Source organism: Melopsittacus undulatus, chromosome 5, assembly GCF_012275295.1.
Source record: "Melopsittacus undulatus isolate bMelUnd1 chromosome 5, bMelUnd1.mat.Z, whole genome shotgun sequence".
Lineage (NCBI taxonomy): Eukaryota > Metazoa > Chordata > Aves > Psittaciformes > Psittaculidae > Melopsittacus > Melopsittacus undulatus.
This window is the reverse complement of record NC_047531.1, coordinates 21,423,871-21,448,841: the sequence shown is the minus strand read 5'-3', so window position 1 is coordinate 21,448,841 and position 24,971 is coordinate 21,423,871. Positions and strand designations below refer to the sequence as shown.

Sequence of the window (24,971 nt, the reverse complement as noted above, 5' to 3'; positions counted from 1 at the left end):
TAAGGGAAAACATGAACTGTGCTGAGCTGCAAGACAAACCAAAGAGAGCTCACATGTGCTGTACTCCTTTTTCATTCAGCATTGGCTCGTGCTTTTATTTAATTCTGAGAGGTTTTTGGAGGCATTCATTTCCATGGAAACCTTTAAATAAAAGTTTCCTTCTCTCTTTTTGTTTTCAGATTAAGTTTGGAGAGCCATAGCCACAGCCCAGCTACACTGGGAATTTCTTTGTCCCCCTTTCTACAGGGTGTGAAAAAACAGAGAAACACTTTGGACTGAATCCTTTTGAATCAGGCTATATTCAACAGTTACTCTGCTTTGGTTTACCTGGGGCAGGGACTTCATTTGGCACAGCAAAATGGGGACAGGAGCACGCACGGGAGTTTCAAGTGCATCTCAACTAATAAGAAAGGCATGGCCCTATTGCTACAAGCAAAACAAGTTTAATGGACTGTTCCTAATAAAAAAAACCCACTGGCTTGAAACCTGATACAGTTCTTACGACTGCTTTTTGCTCAGTGACATTCTTATGTCCTAATTCTTAGGAATTAGAAATGTAGATCTGAGGAGAAATGATATTTAAATCTATTTCTCTTTCAGATCTCATTAAACTCTCACTACCAAAACCAAATAGCCCATAATGAGATTTTTTGTTTATAAAAGCACACCCTTGACCAGTGTAATTGTGAAGCAAGGTGTATAACTGCAAAGTTAGAGCCTTCTGCTCAGCGTTGCTTCTGCCCAATTATCCAGGGAATTTCAGAAGTTGTTTTAGACGGATGTTGTAACTTTTTACCATTGATATTAAAAAGTGAAAACAAGAGCCACAACTTACCTCATCGTAGTATTTGTTAGTATACTGGTAGAGTTGGTGTAGAGCCACAAGCGTATTTAAGGAATCGGTATGTGCCTGTCAAACACAAGCAGGAAGCAAACGTGTCAAAATGTGATCACAGACAGCTGAAAGTTACGCACATCCACAACTGCTGGAATCACTTTACAAGATTTCCAAATGCAAGCTCTGCATCCTGTAACTTTTGTTCAATGACAACTGGGGCAGAAAAAAGGGGTGAGAAAACTTTTGTTCGGTGATTTTTAGATCAAGACTTTCCCACTGGTCTTTTTCCACTGGAGGTGGAAAATATTTTGAGCTCAGAATGGTAAAACATAGACTACGACATGGGTATGTGTAACTAAAGCATTTACTCAGTACAGTCTACATACTGTTGAGATGTTAAGCATTGTTTCTGTCACTGTCATGGCTGTTTGAAATCCTTTCTCCAGCTCTTTTTACCTCTTTGAAACTATTCAAGCCTCACTACAGCAAAGGTGTAATTCATCAAGATCTCAAGCACATGTATGTTTGTAAAAAGCCATCTGAATCATGAAGATGGGAAGGGAGGGGGGTAGAGAAAGATAGAAAAAGGACTATAAATGAATCAGGAAATAACCCTTCCATTACCTCTTCCTCTCTCTCCCCCTGATATTTAACTTAATTAGTGAATGTGTTCTACCTAACAGATGTTTTTCATTCACAAGTATAGGACTTCAGTCTTTAGCTATGCCTTTAGTCTTTTAAGTTAGCTAAGAAAATGAAGAATTGCAAAATATTGCTACTGGCACAAATGATTACCCAAGGCATAAGGCAGCAGAGAAACATCCATCTTCCCTTGCTCTGTACAAGTTGCTTCTAGAACTGGCCAAGATTTGCAATGTTTGATCACTCCTTCCATATTCATTTTATCATAATTTATAACATAAGTAGAAAGGATCAGCATATTCTGCTGATGTTAAAACATTCTATTGAATTTACTTTTAATCACCAAACATTTTAATTTGACATACTTCTCAATTTGTGTAATAAATAAAGTGAACTGGAAAATTAAATGCCACTGCAGATGAGTTTTGTAGTGAATGACTGAAAATAGAAATGCTCTCATGAGGATGTTGATCTGCAAAATTGTTGGGTTGTAAGTGCACTGGAAAAAACAAACCACAAAAAATTCCCCAAACATCCTCCTTATGCTAGAACTCTTCAACTAAATTAAGCAAATAAGCAACCCAGCCAGTAATACTCTGTTTCTTCACTCAGACTAAACAACTTTCCAGACTGGTGCAGCCCTGTCCTGGTTCTGCAAGTTAAACTGAATGCTTCAAAGGCATGAGCCTGCCCTAACTAAGCTGAACTGTTGCAGACAGGCTCTTTCAAGAACGAAGCAGGGTTTGTAGTCTCTTTGCTCCACCAGTCTCTAAACAGAGTCCCCAGTTAGCAACCACCCCCCTCTGCTCTTCTTCATGAGAGGTAACCCCCAATAACCCCCCAAAAAGAGTGTCACTGAGTGAGAACATGGTGAGCTTCTCACATGCAGCATGAAGCAGAAGTATTGCCCTTGTGTAGACAGCTCTAAAATAGGCTGTACTTAACATATGTGCCTCCTCTTCCATTTCTGGAACCTATTTTCTGCTGTGGTAGCACTGTGAACTCGGTCACTACTTGTTATCAGTATGATCAGTGCTAAAAGTCCTCTATATGCTGGTGGGGAGAAAATACAATTCAAAAGTGTTGTAAGTTTTCCGCAATGGATGTGAAAAAATCACAAAACAATACCCAGATGGATTAGTGACAGTAACTACTCTTGGTTCCAGTCAGCAGTCAGCATTCCAAAGGGCTGAAAGGCATGACTACACTTCACAGGACAATTTCAGAGCATGAAATAACTCATGTGGTGTTTGCACATACAAGAAACCCACTTGTTGAGTTAGGAAGAGAAGACAAAGAAAAATAGCGCTACACTTGGCTCCAATTTCAGGACAAGAAAATGGAATTGACTCTTACCCTAGAAATCTCTGCTAGATGGGTATTCATGTCTTGGTCACTCACTGGCACCATCTGACGAATACCTTTGTAATAACTGCAACAGATGAAAACAGACTTTCAATAGGTGAAATACATTGTGATTTCTGCTAATTCTCTTTCAATTTTACAGTTAAACACGCTTCCTACTAATGCAGGAGGTGCTTTGTCACAACAGACCAGTAATTCCTGTAGCAAACCTGCCTTCCACAGTCATCACTACCTTCACAGCAAAGACAAACTGTACCTGATTGTACAGGGCCATACCACAGGAAAGAAATCCGTTTATAATTGCAGCCATAGATTAGTTTAGGTCTTCAGAGTTTGGAAGTTATCAGCTAGCAAGAGTTTTCTGCTATGGCAGATCTTTCGTGGAATTCACAGAATTCCCAATTAGAAAATGAATAAAGTCAGAGATGGAACAGAACAAATGCGTATGTGAAAAAGTGCTCAGGATTTGATCTCTACTGAGTTACAGAAGTGCAGCTTTGGTCAGACAGATCGTATGGATAACAACCACCACTGCACAAAACAATATCATGTTTCCACCTGAAAAAATCTACCTGTCTGCAGAGACGCAGACACACACTGCGTCATAACGGCACTCCATTTCATCCCCACCAACGCCACCACCAGTGGAAAGCATTGACACTTGGGTGTAAGACTCTAAACACTAGACAGTTGACTTTGACTACCTCAGTGGTTTCTTTTGCTCTTACACAGGCCTAAAGCCCTATAAACTTCAGATAAGCATGAAAAGAGTATATACTCACTCTTCCACCATCTTCTTATAGTTTGAGATTTCTTTTGCGTAAAGTAATTTATTACTTGGAGAATCCTGAAAAAATTATAACAGAAACTTGATTGATTTAAAAACATCTATAGGAAGCAAAAGAAAGCCAAGAACTTAAGATCAAGCCTTTATATTCACATGCACTTCAGCTTTACAGATAGTAACACTTGGATGGTTATTAACATTGGTGGGACCATGTGTTCTGAAAGGACGAAGTTTGCACACAACATTACTATTGAATTTTACAAATATTCAAGGCAAGATGATGCTAAATTATAGATGGACATGAAATAATCAGCTTATAAACTTGCTTTTTATAAAAGCAGTTGCTATTTTCTCCTTTTTATAAATACCAGTTGGCAGACTACTCAGTAACACTGACACGTTCACCAGTCTGCTAAGTGGTGAAATGCTAACTTCATTATAAAACTAAAAAGAAATGATCAAGGTTGTATCTCCTCAGAGAATGGGTATTGTCTATGAGGATGCCCTTTCTCTTGTCAGGCATGAATGTAGTCAGGATGTAGAATGCAAATCACTTACTCTGCTTAATTTGTGCTCTGTTCTTGTGCAAGCATCCATGAAAGTCTGTGCAATGACTGACAAGGAAGCATCAACTACTTCGTGAACGTGAACATCAAAGATGAAATGGGGATTTTTCAGTATGTTTACCCAGAATCTAAGAGGCAGGCTGAAAAGCAAGGAAAAGATAAATAATCCTTTTTATACAACAAATGCTTTACAAAAAGCAAATCACATGAAATTAAGTATGGGTTTTGCTCTTTTATCTCCTCACAACAGTGAAGCTTAATGCTGTATTTCAACATTTATACAAGCTATCTGTTGTCTGGCTTCCACATCTGCAAACCAAGTCATTACATCTCTCAAGAATCTCAAATTCCCCCAAATAGCAAGAGAAGATGTCTGCATGGTTAGAGAAACTACCTGATCATGATTTTATCAGATTCTGTGCTTTGGCAGATAAATCTAGTCCCATTTGCCTCTTGCTTTCCTCTTCTCTGAGGAAACACATAAAAAGAAGTGTTCAATCTGCACTGACAACCTCATAGATTTCTTTTTGCATCTTCTAGGCTTACAGGGAATCCTCAGGATCATATAAACATATTATCTCAATTAAAATTATTCTAAGAATTATAAATGAAATTTACTTGTTTTGTGGTAAGAGTGCCAGTATATAGCTGGGAATTACACTCTCATTTCTCTTCAGTACAGGTATTACTCTGTTCACACTGTACCTGTTTGTTTTCCAGATGTGAATGGTATCTTCATCCTTGATGTCATGTCTTTCTGCTTGCTCATCAAGAAAGTCAAAGAAGTATTTCACAGCTGGTGGCACCACATGATTTGAGTTGAGCACGCTATGAAAGAAGTTATCTACAAACTGCTGAAGTGTCCCCTAAAAGCAAATTTACAAAAATCTATTAGATTTGTGCTACAACTGCACTCGGTGCCATCCTCCACTCTTATTTCTATTGACACTAACATCCACTTGCAGTCACTGATGGCCTCCATCCTGAGAGCTAAGGGTACTGGGTGAGAGAACCCAAGCAACTTCTTAGTGTAGTGACCATCTAGAGAGCCATTTTATGTTCTAGCCTGAAAGGCTGCAACTTCACCAACTATTCCACAATTTGCAAAGGTGTGCTTTGTGCTTGACAGAAGAAGCAGAAGCCGGTTGCTAAGCGTATAATACATTTACACTTGCTGGCTGTTTGTCCTGAGTCTGTGTCATCTATGCGCTAACCTTCTTTCAGATCTACTTTCAACCTTGGACAAATGCCTTACGTGGAGCTAGACCACCCTGATTTTCATGAGGAGCCTGGCTTTAGGATCATTAAACACATTATTCTAAGTTCTTTTTTCAAGGAGGAATGCTTTGCACAATTATTTTGCTTGTGACCTATTCTGCAACATAAGCACTAAAAAACTCTGAAAAGACTAGTAGAAAACTTTTTTAGTTTCCTAGGTTATCCAGTAGCATTGGTCACACACAAGCACAATGAAACATAGGACTGTAGCAGTTTCTAAAACATTTGGTTCAAAAGAAAACCCTACAAAATATTATCTAATCAGTGGCACAGAAAAGAAGATTCATCTTTGTATTGCAAGAAAAACCCTTATTTAATGATCACTGTTCTCAACTTTGATCAGGAATTAAACTCTTTCTCTTTCCCAGGAGTGTTCTTCACAGCATATTAATCACTTGAAGCCCTGAACACCAGATTGTGTGCACACAACAACCAAAATTGTGGGCAAAAGCATGACTAACAGTTGCATCACTTTCTTCAGCTGTACGTCAAAATCTATAGAGGTAAGGTATAACATGGCACATCTGAGCCCTACCTTCACAGAAAGAAGTCGGGTCAGGTAGATTTCTGTAATAGCTTTGGTCCTTTCTTTTTCCTTCACACTGCCCCGCTTTGATTTACCTTCATCTATTTCATCTACTGGCCGCACTAAATGCCAGACCTTATTTTCGTCTTCCAGGAGTGCGTGCCCTAGAAAGAGTAATTGCAGTAATTACAAAAAACACCCCAAAGCCAAAGCAGCAACATGAAAATAATCATATCCATAAGTGCATGTAAGATCTTTGTTCCCTATCCTTAACAAACCTGTCCTCTTGCCAAGAGCATCTAGATTACTCTGTTCCTGTTCAACCCATACAACTCAAATGCTAAATGTTCAATAATACATAAGCTGAAAAGCTTGCTTTTGTCAAGAGAAAAGGGAGAGGAAGGAACCGCACAGTAAGGAAACCCCTGTTCAGTCATGTATGCACACTGTGTGTGTGTTTTGAGGTCCTCACACTGAAGTACTTTGCCCCTTTGTGAATTCATGGAGACATGATCAAGTTACAGAAACTCAGATAGTTTTGACCCAATGGTCACCACAGAAAGAGGAATTGCAGCTACTCCAGGTGCAAGGCAAGATATTGTTGTAGCAGCTCTGGTGAATCTGGCAGTGGCAATTTTAAAAATGGATGATATCAACTTTTTTTTTTTTTTTCCTAGGTATCACTATTACAGTTTGCATTTTTATCCTGACCGCTGAGTTCAGTGTATGGTACCTCAGTTCAAACCTGTCCTTATCAGCATCTCTTGGTATTTTTTAGCTGAAAGGAGGGAAAATGCAGCTTCTTGCTGAGAGAGTGTGAATGCCAGCAGGCAGGGGTAATGACTGAAGGAAATTCATAACCACTCTAATAAGATTTAAAAGAATGTGTTTGTCAGTATTCATAGCTTAAACCAGAGAAGGAGACTCACATCAAGTCTGTTAACACAAGCAGAAACAGGAGTAAGCACGTGGGTGCTAATGACAGCTCATCTGATTACAGTTTTGACTTGCAAAAGATATCCCTTGAAAAAGAATTTGTGTCACAAACTTAGATTCAGTTCCCCTGGTTTTGCTTTGTTCTTCCTTTGGTTTCTGAATTTTTATATCGACTTGGCATAGCCCCTAAAATCGATGGTGCTTTTCCAGTGGAAGTTACTGAATGAGTGCGGTTAAAATCATTGACATCTTAAAAATGTGAAAGCTATTTTTTCCCATAAAAACTGTGATTTGGCCCAGCCCTATTGCATGAATTATTTTGCATTACTGTTAAGTTTCATGCTTTGATATACATACCTAATGTAACTGAATCCCAGTTACAACACAGAGAGCAGTTTCCAGTTGCATAAATTTTGTCCTTTCAAATGTTTGGCCACAGTAGTTTATTAACTGACTTCCTCAGCAGCTACATTAAATTTACGAGCTTGCATATATATTCAGTATTTTACATCACAGAAGAAAATAACATTTCTGTGTCATCTGGCTGAGCCAACACTTCTGCTTGGATCTACTTCATATATCCTCATGAAAGACATTAGCTATGCAGCCTTCCAGGGCCTTTACTTCTTTTTTAACCAGGTAGGGAAGAAAAAAGAAAATCCCATGTTAAATCATATTGCCCCCTGAGAGGCCTTCATTTGACCTGGAAGTTCATGTGAATGAAGCAGGAAAGAAATCAAAGCTATCACTTTATTCTGAAGCAGATGTGATTTTGCAATCGATACCATTAACAACAATCATCTGCCAGTACAGTAAGAACCACTGCTGGGCCTGAAGTCTGGAATTTCTTTTGCAATGCCTATTATTTACTTTTGTAAACTAACAGATCAAATCATGCAGTTAAAGCAGAAACTATTTTCCAGCTTTATGTCAGTAGCTTGAGATACTTCTGCTTCCTCATTTGATTCAAAGGAATTTACTCTGTCTTTGCCCTCCTGATGGTATATGGCCCAGTTTAACTTTGGAGAGAAGAGAAACAACCAAAGGGGTTTCTGGTGAGATTACTGGCCCTGATGTGCAGCTTAATTTGGCCCGTGTTCGTTTAGCAACAACAGAATTGGCTACTAGTGAAATAGTAGCTGTTTCACAGGAAAACAGGGATCATGTGACTACAGTTTGACCAGATGAACTTCTGCAACACAAAGATCCCACTCCATTGCTAAAAATAGCAGGAAGAATGAGGAAGATAAATTCAGGCCATGGGGTAACAAACCATGATGGCAGTATGGTTGCTAGGAGGAAATAACATTTCTGTGAGATAATATTTTCCCCAGTGGAAAACTAGGAGGTAAAGAAAATAAAAGATAGGGGAAAACAACTCATTTTATTGCAGTAGCCACATCATGTGTCAAGCTGTAAGTGGGGAGAAGACTGTGCCTGCTGGGTCAAAGCTTCACCCCAAACTCAGTTGTTGGGCATTCTTTGGCCAATCTAAAATAATGCTCTGTGTGTGCATTAATGCCAAATATTGACTGTGCTGACGAGTTACAGTGGCATGAGCCACAACATGAACATGACAGAGGCAAACAAGATGGTGACAGGCAACACAGCCCCTTTCCTCTTGTGTAGCCTGCAGGAAAATAGCTTCCTTCCAGCCTCCTCCCCCTCTGTGAATATCCTGCTCCATGGAGGTGAAAGAAGGGCTGCCCTACCTGGATCTGCTGATCAGTATTTCTGATCTGCAACCCTCTGTCCATTTTTATTCAAAATTCAGAAAGGAAAAACAACCCCACCAACAGAGGAAAAGCCCAGAATAACAGAGTGTGTTGTCTTGGCTTATAGTTCAGTACAGAAATACTAGCATGAAATCGTTGAACTCATTCTCCATCTTGATACAAATTAGTAATTGCATTTATTATCTCCAGAAGTAAAAGATGCTGCATTTAATTTGTCACAACCTCCAGCTTCTTCCTGTTAGAAGCTGGGAATCAAAAGCAGCATGGAAGCAATGCCAGGTTTTAGAGCAACATCTCTGAACATGGTTTTACATTTTCACTCTATGCAAAGCCTAGTACTTTGGCAGACAGTCAATGGCTTTAGCTGACACTTCTCAATGCAAAAGGTGCAAGTTAATAAAAGACTGAATTAAAAGGAAAACCACTTCATCACAAGCCTCATTCATAGAGCTGGGATGGGATTTCTGTTTATTCCAACCCTGTAAATCCCTGTGTCATAAATGTGTGTGGGGGGAGGGGAACCCACTGATCCTCTCCTCTCCCTTTTATACACATAACATCTCACAAATCACTGTCATTGCAAGCTCTTGCTTTGCATTAGCTTTGTAACATTTCATAGCTTTCAAAAGAGCAACTTGGCACCAGATAGCTCTGAGGACCCTTTGGCGCTAAAGAAAATGGGCACAAACCACCGTATTCCTAAATTTGTACACTACCATGGTGCAACAGAATGGAGGAGAGACATGGTGGAAGCTGTTTTCACTCCATACTTTGGGATTTGAATTCTCTGCAGATTTTTCTCTCATGTACAAGAGCTTTGTGTGACAGCATTGTCACCGGAAACCTGTTTTTTCTTTACAATTTAGTAATGTACATGTGTAACTAAGGAGCTCATCATGGAATAGAGACCATATATGTTCGAAGGGCTTCCTCATACTGAATCATAGCTAAAGATATAATCGTAGATAAGAAGGAAAGAAAAAGAAAACCCAACAAAAATAAAGAAAACTATATGGTCTGGTCCTCTACTGCCTGCGACAAGGATTGAGAGGTGGGGAGGATGAAGACTGGGTTCCAGAATGAGAGACTGAACACCACTGTGTATTAACAAGGCAAAGCAAGTTAAACACACCACCGGACTCCATTTATGGTCCATTCATTCAGGGTGGAGGCAACTACCACCTCAGTGTTGTCTCAGCAATCAGTGCAAGCAAATTGAACAGGGACTAGGAATCAGCTCCTTGCCTGGCTGCACTTCACTGCCCTCTATATTAAGTTGAATGGCTTTTGCTGGGTTGGCTGTGCTCTGACAGAGCAGTCACCACTTGGCCAACTGTGGCAGGCACTTGCAGTAAGGTGAGAGGATAGCAGCAGCCCAGCTCTCTCAGTTTGTCTTCACAGGAGAGGTGCTCCAGCCCTCTGATCATCTTCATGGCCCTCCTCTGAATTCACTCAAGCAGGTCCACATCCCTCTTGGGCTGGGGGCCCCAGAGCTGGATGCAGTACTGCAGGTGGGGTCTCATATCAGAGTAGAGGGGGAGAATCACCTCCCTTGACTTGCTGGTCATGAAATGGAAGTCTGCATATTTTTGTTAAATAATGATATACGTTAGAGCTATCAGCTGAGCCCCATCTTCCTGAAAAATGTACATTTCTGGCATATTATGTTCAACCTATTTGACTGCCCAACCCTTGAAACCTATTTAATTTAAGATCAGTAAATCTGTTAAAAAGAATTAAACTATTAGGAGAAGCAATGGCTTTTGGTATCAGTGCTAGACAGAAGAGCACATTAAATGAGTTAATAGAAGGAGTGATCTCAACAATTATTGTTCCATAAATCTAACTTCCACCTCTTGTAAAATAACATAAGGATAAAAAACCTTTGAGAAGCTTAACATTTGAAATGTAAAGGAAACACATGTGACAAAGACTAAAAATTTACATGTAAATATTTCCATAAAAATCTGAGTGCATTTTAGGCTGTAATGGCTATTGTTTCTCAAGAGGTTCTGAGATTCAGGAAATTTGTCTAGGCAAAATACTAACATGTGGAAGTAAAAGCTTTGAAAGATGGGTTTCAAGCTAAGAAGTTGTCTTCTGTACTGAGAATTACAGCATACTGTAGCAGACAGCAATACAAGAATTATGCGACAGCTGCATTAGTGATGTGAAAGAGAGGAAACATAAGGCAATTCCTGATACTAACTTACAGTGGACTGCAAACCTCAAAAAGAACAAAGGAATTGTGTAAAACACTGCATCTAAAGAGGTAATGATTATAATGAATAAAGTCAACCAACAAACCCTGGAAAAACCAAGCTAGCTTAGCTAATGAAATACCACTCATAGAGAAGAAGACATAAAATATGAATGTACAGGGATGAGCTTGCAAGGCAGCAAAGCTGTAAGAAACACATGGAAAAAATGACAGCATATCTCTTATGTCACAAAGAGGGGAGCTGGTCTCTACTGTGGTTGATCTAGAACACTGCATTCAATTCTCAGTCTAGTAAGAATTGGAAGAAATTTGGAGATGAAAGTAGGTATAGGAAGAAGAAAGGACAAAAGAGACAAAGCTTTAGAGATATGAAATATATGGTTTGACTATAGATTGTAGTGGGATTAAGAAACAAAATATGCAAGGAAATATTTGCTATGAGCATTTTCTATTAAGTTGGAGAATGGACTCACAGCAATTATGGTTAAGGCCCCATTATTTAAGGCTGTTATAATGAGGACAAAGAAAACAATTGCAAGTGTACAGTGGGCAGCACACAACAAATAAGCTTCATATAGTCAGTCTGGTGAGTAATATCTACCTCCACAGATGTGCTTGATAAATGAGATCAGGACAGCAGTGTCACTCTCTCTGTGTGGGTTTTGACTTCTAGTCATTTTGGGAGGTAGGGAAGCCACAAGATACTTACTTTCCCCTGGGACATCTTGCTGATTATCCTCTGGCTGTTGGGAAATTCCCATTTTTGACAAAATGAGTGTGGCACCATCTCGGACCTTTGAAAATACAAACACAGGGATGTTATTCCATGTGTGCACTACTGAACCCCTTTCTTGAAATCTAGTTGTGGTTTCTGTAATCTTTTGCAGGGAATCTAGACCTGTGATTAATGCTGCCTTTCAAAGGCTTCTTGGGCAACCAGGTCTACAATTCAGAACAAACTCATTCCCCCTTCTTTAATAAGAGATCCCATCAACACCTATGAGATTACTGAAAATGCTAGAACCATCTCCAAGACTTAAGTGCTTCTCAGTCCAGTGTGGGCACCCTTTGTACGAAGATGGAGTTTATCATAGAGAATCAGACCTCTCTGTTTTCTGAGGGAAAGCTTACTTCAGTGTGTCCTTATCCAGATATTTGTTGTTAGAAAGCAATAAATAGCATACAAAGGGAAGATAAGTGGATTGCAAAAGCTTGGCAGGGTGCACAGTATGAAACCTAAACCAGACGGTACAAAAACATCAACATCTGCTCTCCTGACTGGGCTGTTGAACAAACCAGACCAATTCAAAATCTATTTAGCAGCAGAGCAAGGACAAAGACAATTCCCAGCAGTAGCAAGTGATAGAGAAGAGATGAATGCAAGACATAGCAAAAGGAACTTTTGACTGTTCAAAGGGGAATTTGGATTTGGGACTGCCATGAGGAAACCAAAGTGCTGGCATTTAGGTGATGCATTTTTGGTAAGATGTTTAGGCAATATGTCTAGACCTAGCCTTTCATTCTCCCAAGCTTTTACTGCCTAGACCCAGAGCTAGGGCTTTTTGTTGTGTTTGATTCTTTATGTAGCACGGAAGCTGTTCCAAAAACAAATAAAGATTTTTTATATTACTAGAGAACAGTTAACAGATGTGAGCAATCGCTCTGAAACACCTCCTTACATTATAATGCATTAGTGTGTTGATACGTTTCCATCGGCCGTCTCTTTGGGATGTTAAATCCAAGTCTGAGAGGATCTGTGCAGTAGAACCTGGACGCCACTCTAAGGGGTAATTAAAAGGAGAAAAAAAAATCAATTTTTGACCATGTGCAAAAATAACTACACCAAGAAAGTCTGAGTTTAGAGATCCACTGATGCGCTGTAGAAGATTAAAATAAGTAATTTGGCCCGTACCATGAGGTGTGGTTTTTATTGCTTACTAGTTTGGTCTTTATTACAGAAGTTTGCATAAAGTAGTCCTAACGATGCAAGAATTGCATCTTCTACTTTTAGGTTAAGGGAGTAATAAGGATATTGCTAAACTTTTAATTGGGGCATTTATTATGAGATTATTACACCTTTTAAGTTATGTCATTTTTTTTTTCTCAAGAAAAGAGCAATTTTGAAAGCCTTCAAGGAGGATGATGTTCAGAGGCTGGGAGGCTCATCATCCCCTGAAAGCGTAGCTCTGTAAGTTATAATACCTTTGAATAACCATCAGAAAGGCAAGTCAAAATCAGTACCAGTTTCTGAAATGGCATCATTACTTTTCCATCAGTTAATTGTTCATGCTGTCATTATCACATTAATTAGTACCTGAGATACTCTGTCAGACATGAATACATTTGTGCTAACAGTCATTAACAGGCTCTTTGCACGCTAATGACAGTATACCAAAACTTTAAGAGTCAGGAAAAAGAACTCTGTTAGAAAGCATGAATTTTTAATGCCTATTAAGATTGATGTAAAATGTTGTATTTTAGCATCCAGCTGAACATGCTTTCAACTTTTTTTCTTTAAACAAAAAATGCTTTTATAAACATTTCTGTGAAAAATACAAAATCGCACAACATATTTTACCTGTTCAACATAGTATCACCTACCAAGAACTACACTGTCAGCTTTTGGCCACTGAGAACATGGCAGATTTCGATAGACTTGGTCTATTATCTTTTCCTTTACTTGTGATATAGTATCACAGTTCAGCACTTTCACAGGTATGGAATCAGTTCCTCCATCTTGCACATACACATTTACTGTCTGAAAAACAAAAAGAAGGTACATGATGATAATGCAAATCAGCACTGGATTACCTCCGATTCTATTTTTCTGGGTGATTTAAATACAAACAATATTTAAAATTCATTGTGCAATGATTATAGCACAGCAGCACATATTTGCAGCGTGAATATGGATCCTTTGCTGTTATGCAGCCAACCAGCTATCATAAATTCCAGCTAATTCCTCCCACTATGACAAAACAGAAAAGATACAGAATAGATTTACTCATATAATAATAGTATGCTATTATTATTATGCTATTGGAAATTTATTAAAGAGGGACACATGAAAACAAAACAGCTAGATCACTAATTACATGCATCTCCTACAATCTGATAACCTGAAACACAGGAAAGCACAAATAATACAGTGCCCAAACATAACAAGTTCCAAATAATCATTTGAGCTGCACTTTTCTGAACTCCTAAATATTGTGTTCTTTTGTGTCCGTTTACACTGTCTTCATGGAGCAGCTTTACTTCTCAAGCAGACTAGGTCTATACATACAGTGATTTAACATGGCTCAGTTGATGATCAGTGACTTGTTCACCTCCCAGAACTTTACCTCCTGTGACCAGCTGTTCATGCGATATATATAAATAACACATATATGCACACACATAAATATATATAAGCACATATAAATGCCATTTATACAATCTTTGGTGTCTGATGACTTAATTTCCTGCTTACTGTTGCCACAATAACTCTAATAGCTCTAGGAAATATACCCAAGTAGTTTATACTAGTTCTAAAATATTGCTGATAGTATTGACATGTTTTTTTTTTTAATGTTAAAAAGAATTCATTGAAAGGCTGTAATTTGCTACATCTAGAGGGATTTTTAAAAAAGTAGCTTTGCTTTATAGGTGTCAGGTTTAATACAGACAAAAGCAAATGAGAAAACAATGGCCAAGAAACCTTACAGAAGGGGAAAAAAAAAAGAAACCCCCAAACAAATAGATGTTATGAAAAGCCTCTTTCTATCACTAGCTAAATCGGTACAACAGCTCAGAGTTTTCATGGATCTTTTGCCAGTCAGGTAGCTTTGGAGGCTAGGCACATCTGAAGCATTGCAGCTCTCAGATACGCACAATCCTGCCAACCATAACGCCTTAGTTTATCATTCCAAACCTCAGAAATACACTTGCATGGCTGGTATTTTTAAACAGCGAAGAAGGGCTACACCATACGGCAATCAAATTAAACATGATTGCACTGTCCCTTGACAGAACTCTCAAACTAATCATGAGACTTCACCTTCCTTTTCCTATTAGCTTTATGGTAATTAGACATGATTTTGTTGCTGGTTCAGTATGCAGCATGTCAGTGTAACCAGTGATGCAAAACAGATTCATCTTTTAAATAAGAACAATTAGAGAGCAGACAACTGCTCTCTATACCATACTTTCCCACCGTGTCTCACTTTCAGGCAGAAGTGAACTAATTAATTCATGCTTTAACCTATCTTGGTGTACAAATGCTCCCTAACTGTTCACAGCTACCACAACAATGTCATCATCATGCAAAAGAGCCCAATAATTTATGGCAATAGTAACCCCCTTCATAATCTTTCATCATACTTATAAATAGACATATATCTCATCATCTTTCATGCATGCACACATATAAAATCTCTGTTTGATGGGAGATCTGGACCAAATGCTGCTACTTTACAACGTTATAATGTTTAAGATTAAGCTACTATGCTTGTTGTGCCCACATCTGACTGCATACACAAATTTTCTGCTTTCACACTGCATTCATTTAGTTTAATTGCAGGCATTGGCTTTTTATTTGTGAAAAGAGGCAACTGAATAAAGAATTATTGCCATTAAGTCTTACATGATGTACAATGCAAGTAAATTTTGTTCTCCATACACAAGACAAAATATAACCAGCATTGCCAGTCAGTGTGCTTTCTGTGTGTGGCACTTTCAGCTGAGATAAGAAGATGACAACTCAACTAATCCCCAAAATATCAATTGAACCTAAAATATTTCTTCTTGCCCAGCACACCCGTTTCCTTCAGGCAGTCAAGGTCACAGCCTAGTGATTATGTGAGTAGAAGTCCTGCAGCAGTCTCTTCACATCAGCCCTCCCACCAGCATCCCTTCAGAGTACACAAAGTGGTGGGGATTTTTAGTCAGGACTTAACAGAGCTTTTTATTAAGTTTCTCTTTCCACACCGCAGATAGGTCACTGCAACTTTCTCAGTTGGAGACAACCAAAAATGGCTCCTAACATGTCAATAAAAGTGAAATCAGAGAAGTGAAAAAAACCCTGTGTTGCTCTTTGAAGGACAGTCTGTGCATCTTTGACATTCACTACACTTTGTCCTGAAGAAATCAGTGAGACTGTCAGAAACAGTTAAACTAGAATTTAAGCTCCCCAAAGAGCTGGAGAGTGCGCTGCTCCAGTTTTTTAAAGACAGTGAATCCAGGGGCTGGAGTCTGGTTGGAAAAGTGGTGGAAGTTTGTGGCAGTGAGCAGAATGAAGTCAAAGCAGAATCTGTAATAGAAGGGAACTGAACCATGGCACTGCTGAACAGATTCAGGGGATTCCATTTCATCCCACTTGAAGCATCTAATACAGGTCTCTAGAAGTGCCTGTAGAGACAGCTTCCCCTCATCACTGTAGGGAATTATTTCCTTAGGTGGAAATAGGCCCCTTTCTATGCCAACTGGGCTGCCCATGTTCAGGAGAGTTTGTCTCACATAGGAACAAGCGCAGAAATAGGGTCATAAGGGGTTCTGGAGATTGCAGAGCCATCTCACAGGACTGTAAAGGAGCTCCTCCTGGTATACCACTAAAATGACTCTAAAATGTTATTTGATATGCTGACTAGCAGCAATCACAAGGGAGAAAGACATCCTGAAGTTCAAGTGTAACATTAGCACAAGAATTCTGCAAAAATCAATTGCCAGTTAATTTAGATGGGAAAAGGAAAGGAGCAAAGCACCCCAACCACTGTTCAGACAGACTGAAAATTATGGAAGGGATTTACAGGAATGCATTCCACAGTGGCAGGACTTGGATTTAATACTTAGAAGATGCTTTAAAATTCTATTTTCCTGTTTGGAGTCTTGCTTTGGTCAAACTGTCAACAGTCCTGCCCGTGACCAGAATTCCTATGCAGATCACAGCAGTCTAGAAAAGTATGTACAGACTCAACACTACAGGACTTAAAAGAAAAAACAGAGCTTCTAATGTATTAATCATGCTCAGCTTACCAACAGTGTGTACTCTACATCATCTCCCAGTAAGCCTGTGTCATTCAGTGTATACTTGGCTTTCTTTAGTACAGCATCCACTGGGCCTTTTTCTACCTGATGTTTGATAGCCTTGAACAATTTATAAAGAGGCTCCCCGGCATTATCCTGTTTAAAGAAAAGGAAGTGAAATAAAGCAAACTGAAAAGATATACCCAGTGCAGCATGCTGAAGTAGTATTAATGAAAAACCTCACAGGCAACAGACTTCAGCTCTTACCTTGAGGTACTGGTATAAACAAATAGACATCCAGTTAGACAACATTCTCTCAACAACTGTTTCAGATCTGAAAAACAAAACCAACCCCACACATGGTGAGGGTCGTTAATGACACAGTTTTAATGAAAAACATTGCTTGCTTGAGATACAATATTTTTTCATGCTTAACTGCATGCACCCTTCTAATGCACTGATTTCCCTATAGAGCCTTGAGAGCTTTAGGATAAGTGCTTTGTATTGCTCATCATTCCTGGCTACCTTCAGCTCATTACTGAAATACATTCTTTATGCAAAATCTTAAATTTGGTCTATGCTCTAAGAGCTAAAAAATTAACCCAGCTGTGCAGTTACTGGGAAATTACCTTCAGATTACAAAGCTACAACATACACAGAGCCAGGTCTTTTGTAATTTACTTGGGATAACAACAGGGTTAAGCAAGCCCTCACTGAATGCACAGTGAAAGCTGGTTATGTGTGCTCGTTACGGAGATGATGTGTGGTATAAATGCTAGATCATTTGGAATCAAATTAGACTAAAAAGTAAATGAAATGTTCGATATTGTGTTGTAAGGAAGGTAGATCTTTCAGTAATTTTGATACAGATTCTACACTACAGTATTTGAATATAGAAATCTGTTGCCAGCAGTCCTGGGTGTGCTTTCCATGCTATTCCTGGTGAGCTTGTCTTCCTAATATGCTTGGGCCAGGCTATTTGTGACTTTCATGGATAGTTGCCACTTTAATACAGTCACATTGCAAAAGAAATACATTAACAGAAAACCAGAGAGCTACAGAAAATATGACAATCATTCAAACCTTCTTAGCATTAGCTTTGGGTTTTTGGCCACAACATACTGCTCCATCAGTTCTAAGAACAGCGTCCTCATGATGTCAGTATAGTATTCTAGTTTTCCATGTAAAGCAACTGTCAGCAAAGATGCAAAATACACTTTAGCTCGAGCAGAGAACTCCCTTTGGTTTTCCAGCGTGTGAATAAACTGGAACAGAAAACAAATGTACAGTTAAGTACAGATGACAGGTTTCTGAAGAACCTCAGCACTTCTCTGCAGTTGAAAAAGTTTTCAGAAGTTTGACAAAAACTACTTATAAGAAAACATTGCCTATAATTAGTTTTTAGATGCACACACAGTGTAGTGGGCTAACCCAGGGTACATGCTTTAACTGAAGCCTTATCTAAAAAGGATGCTTTAACTAAATGAAAAAAGGTGTTCTGTGACAATTTTTTAAAAGACAAAATCAGCTTCCCTTTCCCCCTAAGTCCCAGTCCTTTCACATCAAATTACAAAGACAGTAATATAAGCACACCTGGGAATGTGCTCTCATCTGCCATAAACTGTAATGCTACCATTAACTAGCTCAGCACTGGAGCCTCATTTAAAAAATGAGAAAAACTTAGAAGCCGAAATCTATATTTAGGTGTCTGACAATCAAGCTGAGTTTTTGAGAGTGAGCAATTAGAAGTCTCTTCAGAGCTGCTGTGAGCACTCATCAATCTGGATGAATAGGCCACTTGAGGAGACTCTGCCTCCTGGGGACAGAGACCCAGCAGATGGCTGCCCATACGTGACTCCCGTGATGAACCACGGTGAAATCAGCATTCTCTGATCACAGTTTTTAAAAAGGCTAAAACAAACTTGTACCAGCAGTTCTTATGCCAGATTGGGTAATATCTGTTTTCCTACAGCCACCGCAATGTTGACTGATTCCATACTACGTGACCTGGCACAGAAATATGATCTTGCCTCTCTGCCCCACCAGGAAGCTCTGGCTGTAATGCCACATATCTGCAGTGGTTACAAAGCAAATCTCCTTCAGTACTCACATTAATGAGAAATGATTTGCTATTGAGGAGGTTGGAGAACTGATTCAAAGCCTGCTCCACAGTCTGCCGCCTGGCCTCGGGAATATCCAGCTTCCCTGTAATCATCACGTCTTTCTCTCCATCTTTGGAGGGCAAGAAGAAGACTCTGTCTGTGTAGGTTTTGTAGTCCAGTACAGGAATTCCAGCTTCATTGATATCATTTGTCTGATCCTCCATCTCTATCATTAAGTCTGGAATATGCAATACATATTAAAGGTTCATTTAAAAAAAGCCTGAAGCTTTTTTAGGCAATACAATCTCTTTGGGTACCTTTTATCACTATTCAACACCAAAACCTCTATTTAATTTCACATTTTCTCTTGCTGTTTTTGCCAACTATCCTGTTAACTATGACCATAGCTAATCCTATGGTGACATGAAGATAAATGCTTTTTGCACAGATGGTTTCCTTGTTGCTGCCTTAATGGGTGTCTGGGTGAATTCATATATATGAACGTGGGATTGTAGTGCAGAGCTAAAACACCCCATCGCAATACTGCAATATGGGTTGGTTTGGCTTTTTTTTCAATGCACATTCTATCCCCTCTGAGTCTAGGTAGTAATGACAGTTCTTTTAAAAGACACATAGCAATCAAGGAAAGAAAGTTTTAAAGTGTAAAGCATGATAATTTAATTGGAAGGAAGGGGATGGCAGGAAGGAAGAAGGTTAAATGATTCATTGAAATTGATGGAAACATTTCTGTGGGACTCAAAAGCTCTACAGTTCTTAAAAGGGACAAGAATTGGGCAATCATCCATTGGAGCAGCTATTCTAGCTGAAGGTTTTCCAATTACCCAGTATTGCTGATTGACTAAAATACCATGTTAATTAATACAGTGACCTATTGTCTCTGCAATTTTATTGCTTTTATTCATTCATTTACTTCTTTGTTCTACAGCATTCGCCAAAGCTGAGGAAGAAAGCATCTTGTGGTCTCCAGCTTTGCAGTACTTGTACTTCCTCTCTGATGTCCCTTTCCTTGGCTATCTTTGGTCCCCTGAGTTTTACACTGCACTTTGTGCTGTTGATATTACAGTTTCACAGTATGGATTTAGAATGTGTTTTGAATTCAGTGTTTATGAACTGGAATATCCCTTGGATGTGCATTCTACTTCTGCAGTGTCTGTGTTTGGTGGAGCAGAGAGGAAACTTTCAACTCAACATGCAGCAGGAGTCTAGCTCTGTACTAGGAGTGTCAGCAAGAGAAAGTCACCTTCTCCTTTCAGAAGCATGTATAAAGTTCCATGGAGAGGTGGTGAGAGGGAGGGCTGTTAACCTTGATCAGTCCTCTCACAGTTCAAAATGCAGTTTGAAATGAAGGCTGTTTGGGAATAGTTGTTGATTCAAACATTTGCTTCTGTTTTCTGTCCAGAACCTGGAAGGAGTTGGTTTTCCAGAGAAAGCAAACTGGTACAGAAAAAAAACATCCTGTTCCAGAAATGCCAGAAAAATAAGTCTGGGAGAGGCTTCCAGCATGGCTAAAATCTTTGAGATACCCTGAGCTTCTTAAATCAATTTCAAACTCTAACCTGAAATTGTTTAATTCAGTCCTGCTTTTTAGCCACTGCCAATAGGAAATAATCTATTTCTCTTTAGAAATAAAATGTGAGGTTTTTTTAGTAGAGAGTTTTTTTCAACAAGACCCAACGGCAAGTGTAATTCAGATAATGAGGTGACATTTTCTACTAATCATTTAGGCCAATATTTGCAATGTTTGCACTCAGATGCCTAATTTAAGCATTGCAATGAGTAGTTCAATGTGTAGAAATGCTGAGCCTTCACACCTCCTGCTGCCTTCCCTGGGATGATGCCTCTACATTTACACAGAACAATTAGTTAGCTACTGAAATCAAGCTTAAGGTTTTCCCATGATAAACAGGGTGAAATGTTATTTGTTTCCTGCAAGCTTGCCAAATTAGCCCTTTGTATGCCGATTGCTGCAAATAAATTTTGCAGCTCTGAAAACCATTTTTAATCATAGAATCATAGAATGGTTAAGGTTGGAAGGGACCTTAAGATCACCTAGTTCCAACACCTGCCACTAGACCAGACTGCATACAGCAATTGTACTAACTACTAAGTACATGGTTAGTTACCATAAAACATCCTTACCTCCATATCAATCACCACTCACATTAATGGCTCTAAGTATCACCTACATGAACTGGTTTCTATTTCCCAGTTGCTGACTCTGTGCTTCCTATAGACTATTTCCTTTAATAACTTTACCTCCTTATTTTATTTACAGCTTTCATATATAATTGCAAAATATCTTCTGTATGTCAATGTCAGTAATCAAGACTACTAAGATCTACTAATTATTTGTTCCCTGAAGACAGCTTTTGCAAGCTAGCACCATTGCTCCAGCCCATCTTCTGATTGCCCAAGAGGACCACAAGAGTGCAAATATCTGTCATACCTGTGAATTCCTTCTTGCACCGATCTCTCACGCTCTCCTCCAGGCCTTCAAGTTGTGATTTGATTTTTTCATACTCTCGTTCTGCTTGTTGGCTCTTGCGTCTTTATGGAATAGAGGTAAGATTTTTAAAGTTACAAACTGCAAAAGTAAGTAATTTGCAACAGCTCTGAGTGGGGGACATGTTCCTGGTTTTGATTTCTTTTTAAACTCTGGCAGCAGAGAGAGAGAATGGAGGAGGAGAACAGGAACAGTGGACCAAGTCTTCATTCTGTGCAAACCTATCTGGCACCATGAAGGGCCTGCTGCTTCAAAGCACACTTAGGCCAGCAACTTAATATCCAATAAGCAGTAGCTACAAATGCTTTCAATCACATATTAAGTACAGAAACTTAATTTGTATTTACTGAACAAAGACTGCTTGCAACATGTCCTCACTGGCTCTGAGCCACCCAGGAATATGTCTAGAGCTGAACTGAGAAGTTTGCAGGAGGTCCACAAGAACATCAATGCTGTACAGCACATACTTCAGCATTGCTTCAGCTATATTCATATGTACCATAAGAGTGAAATCCACCCCCTCCTGAGAGACAGTATGAGGCTCTCATTACTAACTTTAAAATTGGGCTAGGTAGGTCTGAAGTGAAATAAAGACAATGTTCTGGCCCTTTGTTAAGCATGAATTTCACCATTAATCACGAAATTTGCTAGTGGGTAACACTTATCTCAGCTGGATAGGCCCAAATGACCCCTTAGCCAAATCCAAATCCATCTAGTTCAGACCTACTGTGCTGACTGAAGCAGCATAAACGGTGATGGATATGTATAAAGAATAAGTTATCTCCTTCACAAGAGGCACTTTAGCTGCCATGTACGTGTGCAGCTCAGCCTGCAATTGTGTGCTTGGCAAGCCTGAGACCAATTGTTGTACTTATGTACAAAGAACAGACTGGGCAGACTGACACCAAGGAATTTGGTGTGCGTGAGAGGAATAAATTGGTGTTCCAGCTGTACATACATATTTCCAGCTGTAACTGCCTTTCTTAACCTTGCAGCTCATAAAGAAGATGGAGATAATTTCTGTAGACTGAGCTGAAAACAGTTAGGTAATACCTTGAAAACTTTTGGACAGCAAACCCACCTAACTAAAGGAACTTACCTGTAACAGATGAAAGCAATTATGATGATTGCCATCATTGGAATAAGTACCAATGGCAAAATAAGATCCAGTGGGATGTCACTCACACGTGTATCATATTCCACCCTTCCAAGGATCCATTCCCGGAGTCCAAATTTCACCTAAGTAGGTAAGCACAGACATTTGTCTCAAGAAGTGTATAGAGGCAATGGTTCACTTCTCAGTTGCACTCTAAATTCTTAGGAATCCTCACAATTGAATTTCTAGCCCAAACTGCCAAACAAAGGGAACATTTCTGAATATTTTTATACTGAATTTAGGTCACTAGCACTTTATTCCATGAACTGATTTTATTTTGCTTAGCAGAGGAAGAAAAATCCCCAGCCTGTCTTGCTACAATTTTACATTCCTATGTAATGAAGGTTGAAGGCATTTGGCAGCTTGGGACCACTCTTTACATGTGATGTCTTCTAGACAGCAGGCAGAAGCTGGAGGAAGAAAGAACTGCAAGGAGTTCCTTCACAGTACTGCAACTACTTTAAAGAACAAATTGCTTCAGTTAAAAAGCAGTGTACTGTATCGGTGTCACTTACACATGGTATTAAATTCTATTGAAAAGGTAACTTACAATGAATTCAGGAAGGTTATTGATTGTATCTCTCTTCTGTCGTTTCTTTGGTTGAGGCTGTACTTCTGGTGGCTCACAATATAAGTCCGTTTCAGTCAGTGTTTTTATGTTGCAAGGCTCGTCTCCCACAAAAGCCTGTGCCTCATCTATTGTCATGGCTTTGTTCAGGTTACTGCCCTAGACAGAAAATACAAGACTAAGTCATTATTGCAAAGTCTTCAAGACAGGAAGCCCTGAGTTGCAGCTTTGCATTTGGATCATTTTTAGCAGCAGATGTGATTAGCACTGCAGTGTACAGAAGAGTGGAGTGGCTGGGAATTATGCAGTTCCTCTCTTTCCCTTCCTGGAGTGAGAAGAGATGTTCCCTCCAGTGCTTGGGAGCTCTATGACAGAAGGCATTTCCAAATGCCAGGCTCAGCAGGAGGGAGCATCCCTGGGAAACCCAACGTATTGCTAAAAGATAGCAACTCTCTCTGAGAAGGGTAGACAGAAGAAAGAGGAACTGATGATGTTCAACATCTAACAGAGGTAAGGGACTCTACCAAGCATTTTGGGTATGGTACCAAATAGCTGTTAAGAATTTGAGAAAGAAAAAAAAATTCTATAAACACTTCAAGGACAAAATGAGCAACCACTATCTCTTGAGAAGTTTACCTTTGCATTAATAAGTTTGTTGACTTGTTTCTTGATGCCATCTGTGAAGTTTTCAAAGGTTGGGTCTGCAACATAGGCAAAGGAGTGGCTCTCATTTTTTACAACCAAATGATAATGATCCATCAGAATAATAGTGGTAATGTTATAGTTTTCTGGGTCTTCCAGTATGGGTGGGGAAGAAAAAACCACCGTGGTTTCATTGAGTCTTTTAACAAGCTTTCCTTCAAACTGTAAGAAACAACAAGAACATGCACATTTTAGAGTCTGACTCATTCCCGTACATAACTATTGATAACTTTAGATGGTAGAAATAAACCAACTAGATTCATACCCTCACCATACAACAGAAATAACACAGTATGAGGTATTTTCTGTAAATAAAATGAAACAAATTTGTTGATGGGTATAAATTGTTGATTCATTGTGTTCTATGCCTGCAGAAAAAGCTTAGGCTACAGATCAGTTTCCATTGCTTCCAAATTCTGTGGCTCTGGACCATATTGGGTTGGTATCGTTAAATTGCTCTAAGATTGAGGGTTAACATGACAGCTTTAATCCAGATCATCTTTTGTACCATGAAGTATCTTGGGTAGATTCTTTTTTACTGACATTGTAAAATACCTCTCTGAAATTCAATACAATTACTAAGTGAATTTCAGAATAAAATTTACCAATTGTCAACCAACTACTCAAGATAACAACAACTCAGTTAACATTTCCTTTACCCCCAATTCACAGAATCATGGAATAGTTAGGGTTGGGAAGGACCTTAAGTTCATCTAGTTCCAACCCCTTGCTATGGGCAGGGACACCTCACACTAAACCATCTCACCCAAATTACAGAAATGTTTTTGTCCTAGAAACTCCTTCAAGTCATTCAGTATAATGAACCACAGCAAACAACACTAATAGGAACCCTCAACATTTCTTCTATCTTGACATTGCCATGTAAGTGGAAGCAAAACAAAAAAATAGAGGAGTTTCTAGTCTTAACCATGAATGTGTGCAGTATGTAATGCTAACTTAAGCTAATGTGCTAAGATGATACTGAGCATACGTAGGAAGGGGGTTAAGAAATGTTGATAAA

The 24,971-nt window shown here is 39.1% G+C and overlaps 1 protein-coding gene across 2 annotated transcripts in view; it reads right to left on the bottom strand.

Moving 5' to 3' along the window:
* Positions 1-24,971, bottom strand: part of PLXNB2 (plexin B2) — a 252,062-nt gene that overhangs the window by 4,024 nt on the left and 223,067 nt on the right. For both annotated transcript variants that reach the window (XM_005146097.3, XM_031046334.2), the window contains exons 22-38: positions 23,885-24,112; positions 23,231-23,407; positions 22,624-22,763; positions 21,468-21,568; positions 19,009-19,238; positions 17,982-18,163; positions 17,166-17,232; positions 16,908-17,054; positions 13,497-13,653; positions 12,575-12,675; positions 11,605-11,689; positions 6,012-6,166; positions 4,904-5,064; positions 4,191-4,338; positions 3,628-3,692; positions 2,837-2,912; positions 836-910 (exon numbers count right to left, since the gene is read on the bottom strand). In XM_005146097.3, the coding sequence (XP_005146154.2) occupies positions 836-910; positions 2,837-2,912; positions 3,628-3,692; positions 4,191-4,338; positions 4,904-5,064; positions 6,012-6,166; positions 11,605-11,689; positions 12,575-12,675; positions 13,497-13,653; positions 16,908-17,054; positions 17,166-17,232; positions 17,982-18,163; positions 19,009-19,238; positions 21,468-21,568; positions 22,624-22,763; positions 23,231-23,407; positions 23,885-24,112 (2,295 nt within the window). The remainder of the gene's footprint in view (positions 1-835; positions 911-2,836; positions 2,913-3,627; positions 3,693-4,190; positions 4,339-4,903; positions 5,065-6,011; positions 6,167-11,604; positions 11,690-12,574; positions 12,676-13,496; positions 13,654-16,907; positions 17,055-17,165; positions 17,233-17,981; positions 18,164-19,008; positions 19,239-21,467; positions 21,569-22,623; positions 22,764-23,230; positions 23,408-23,884; positions 24,113-24,971) is intronic.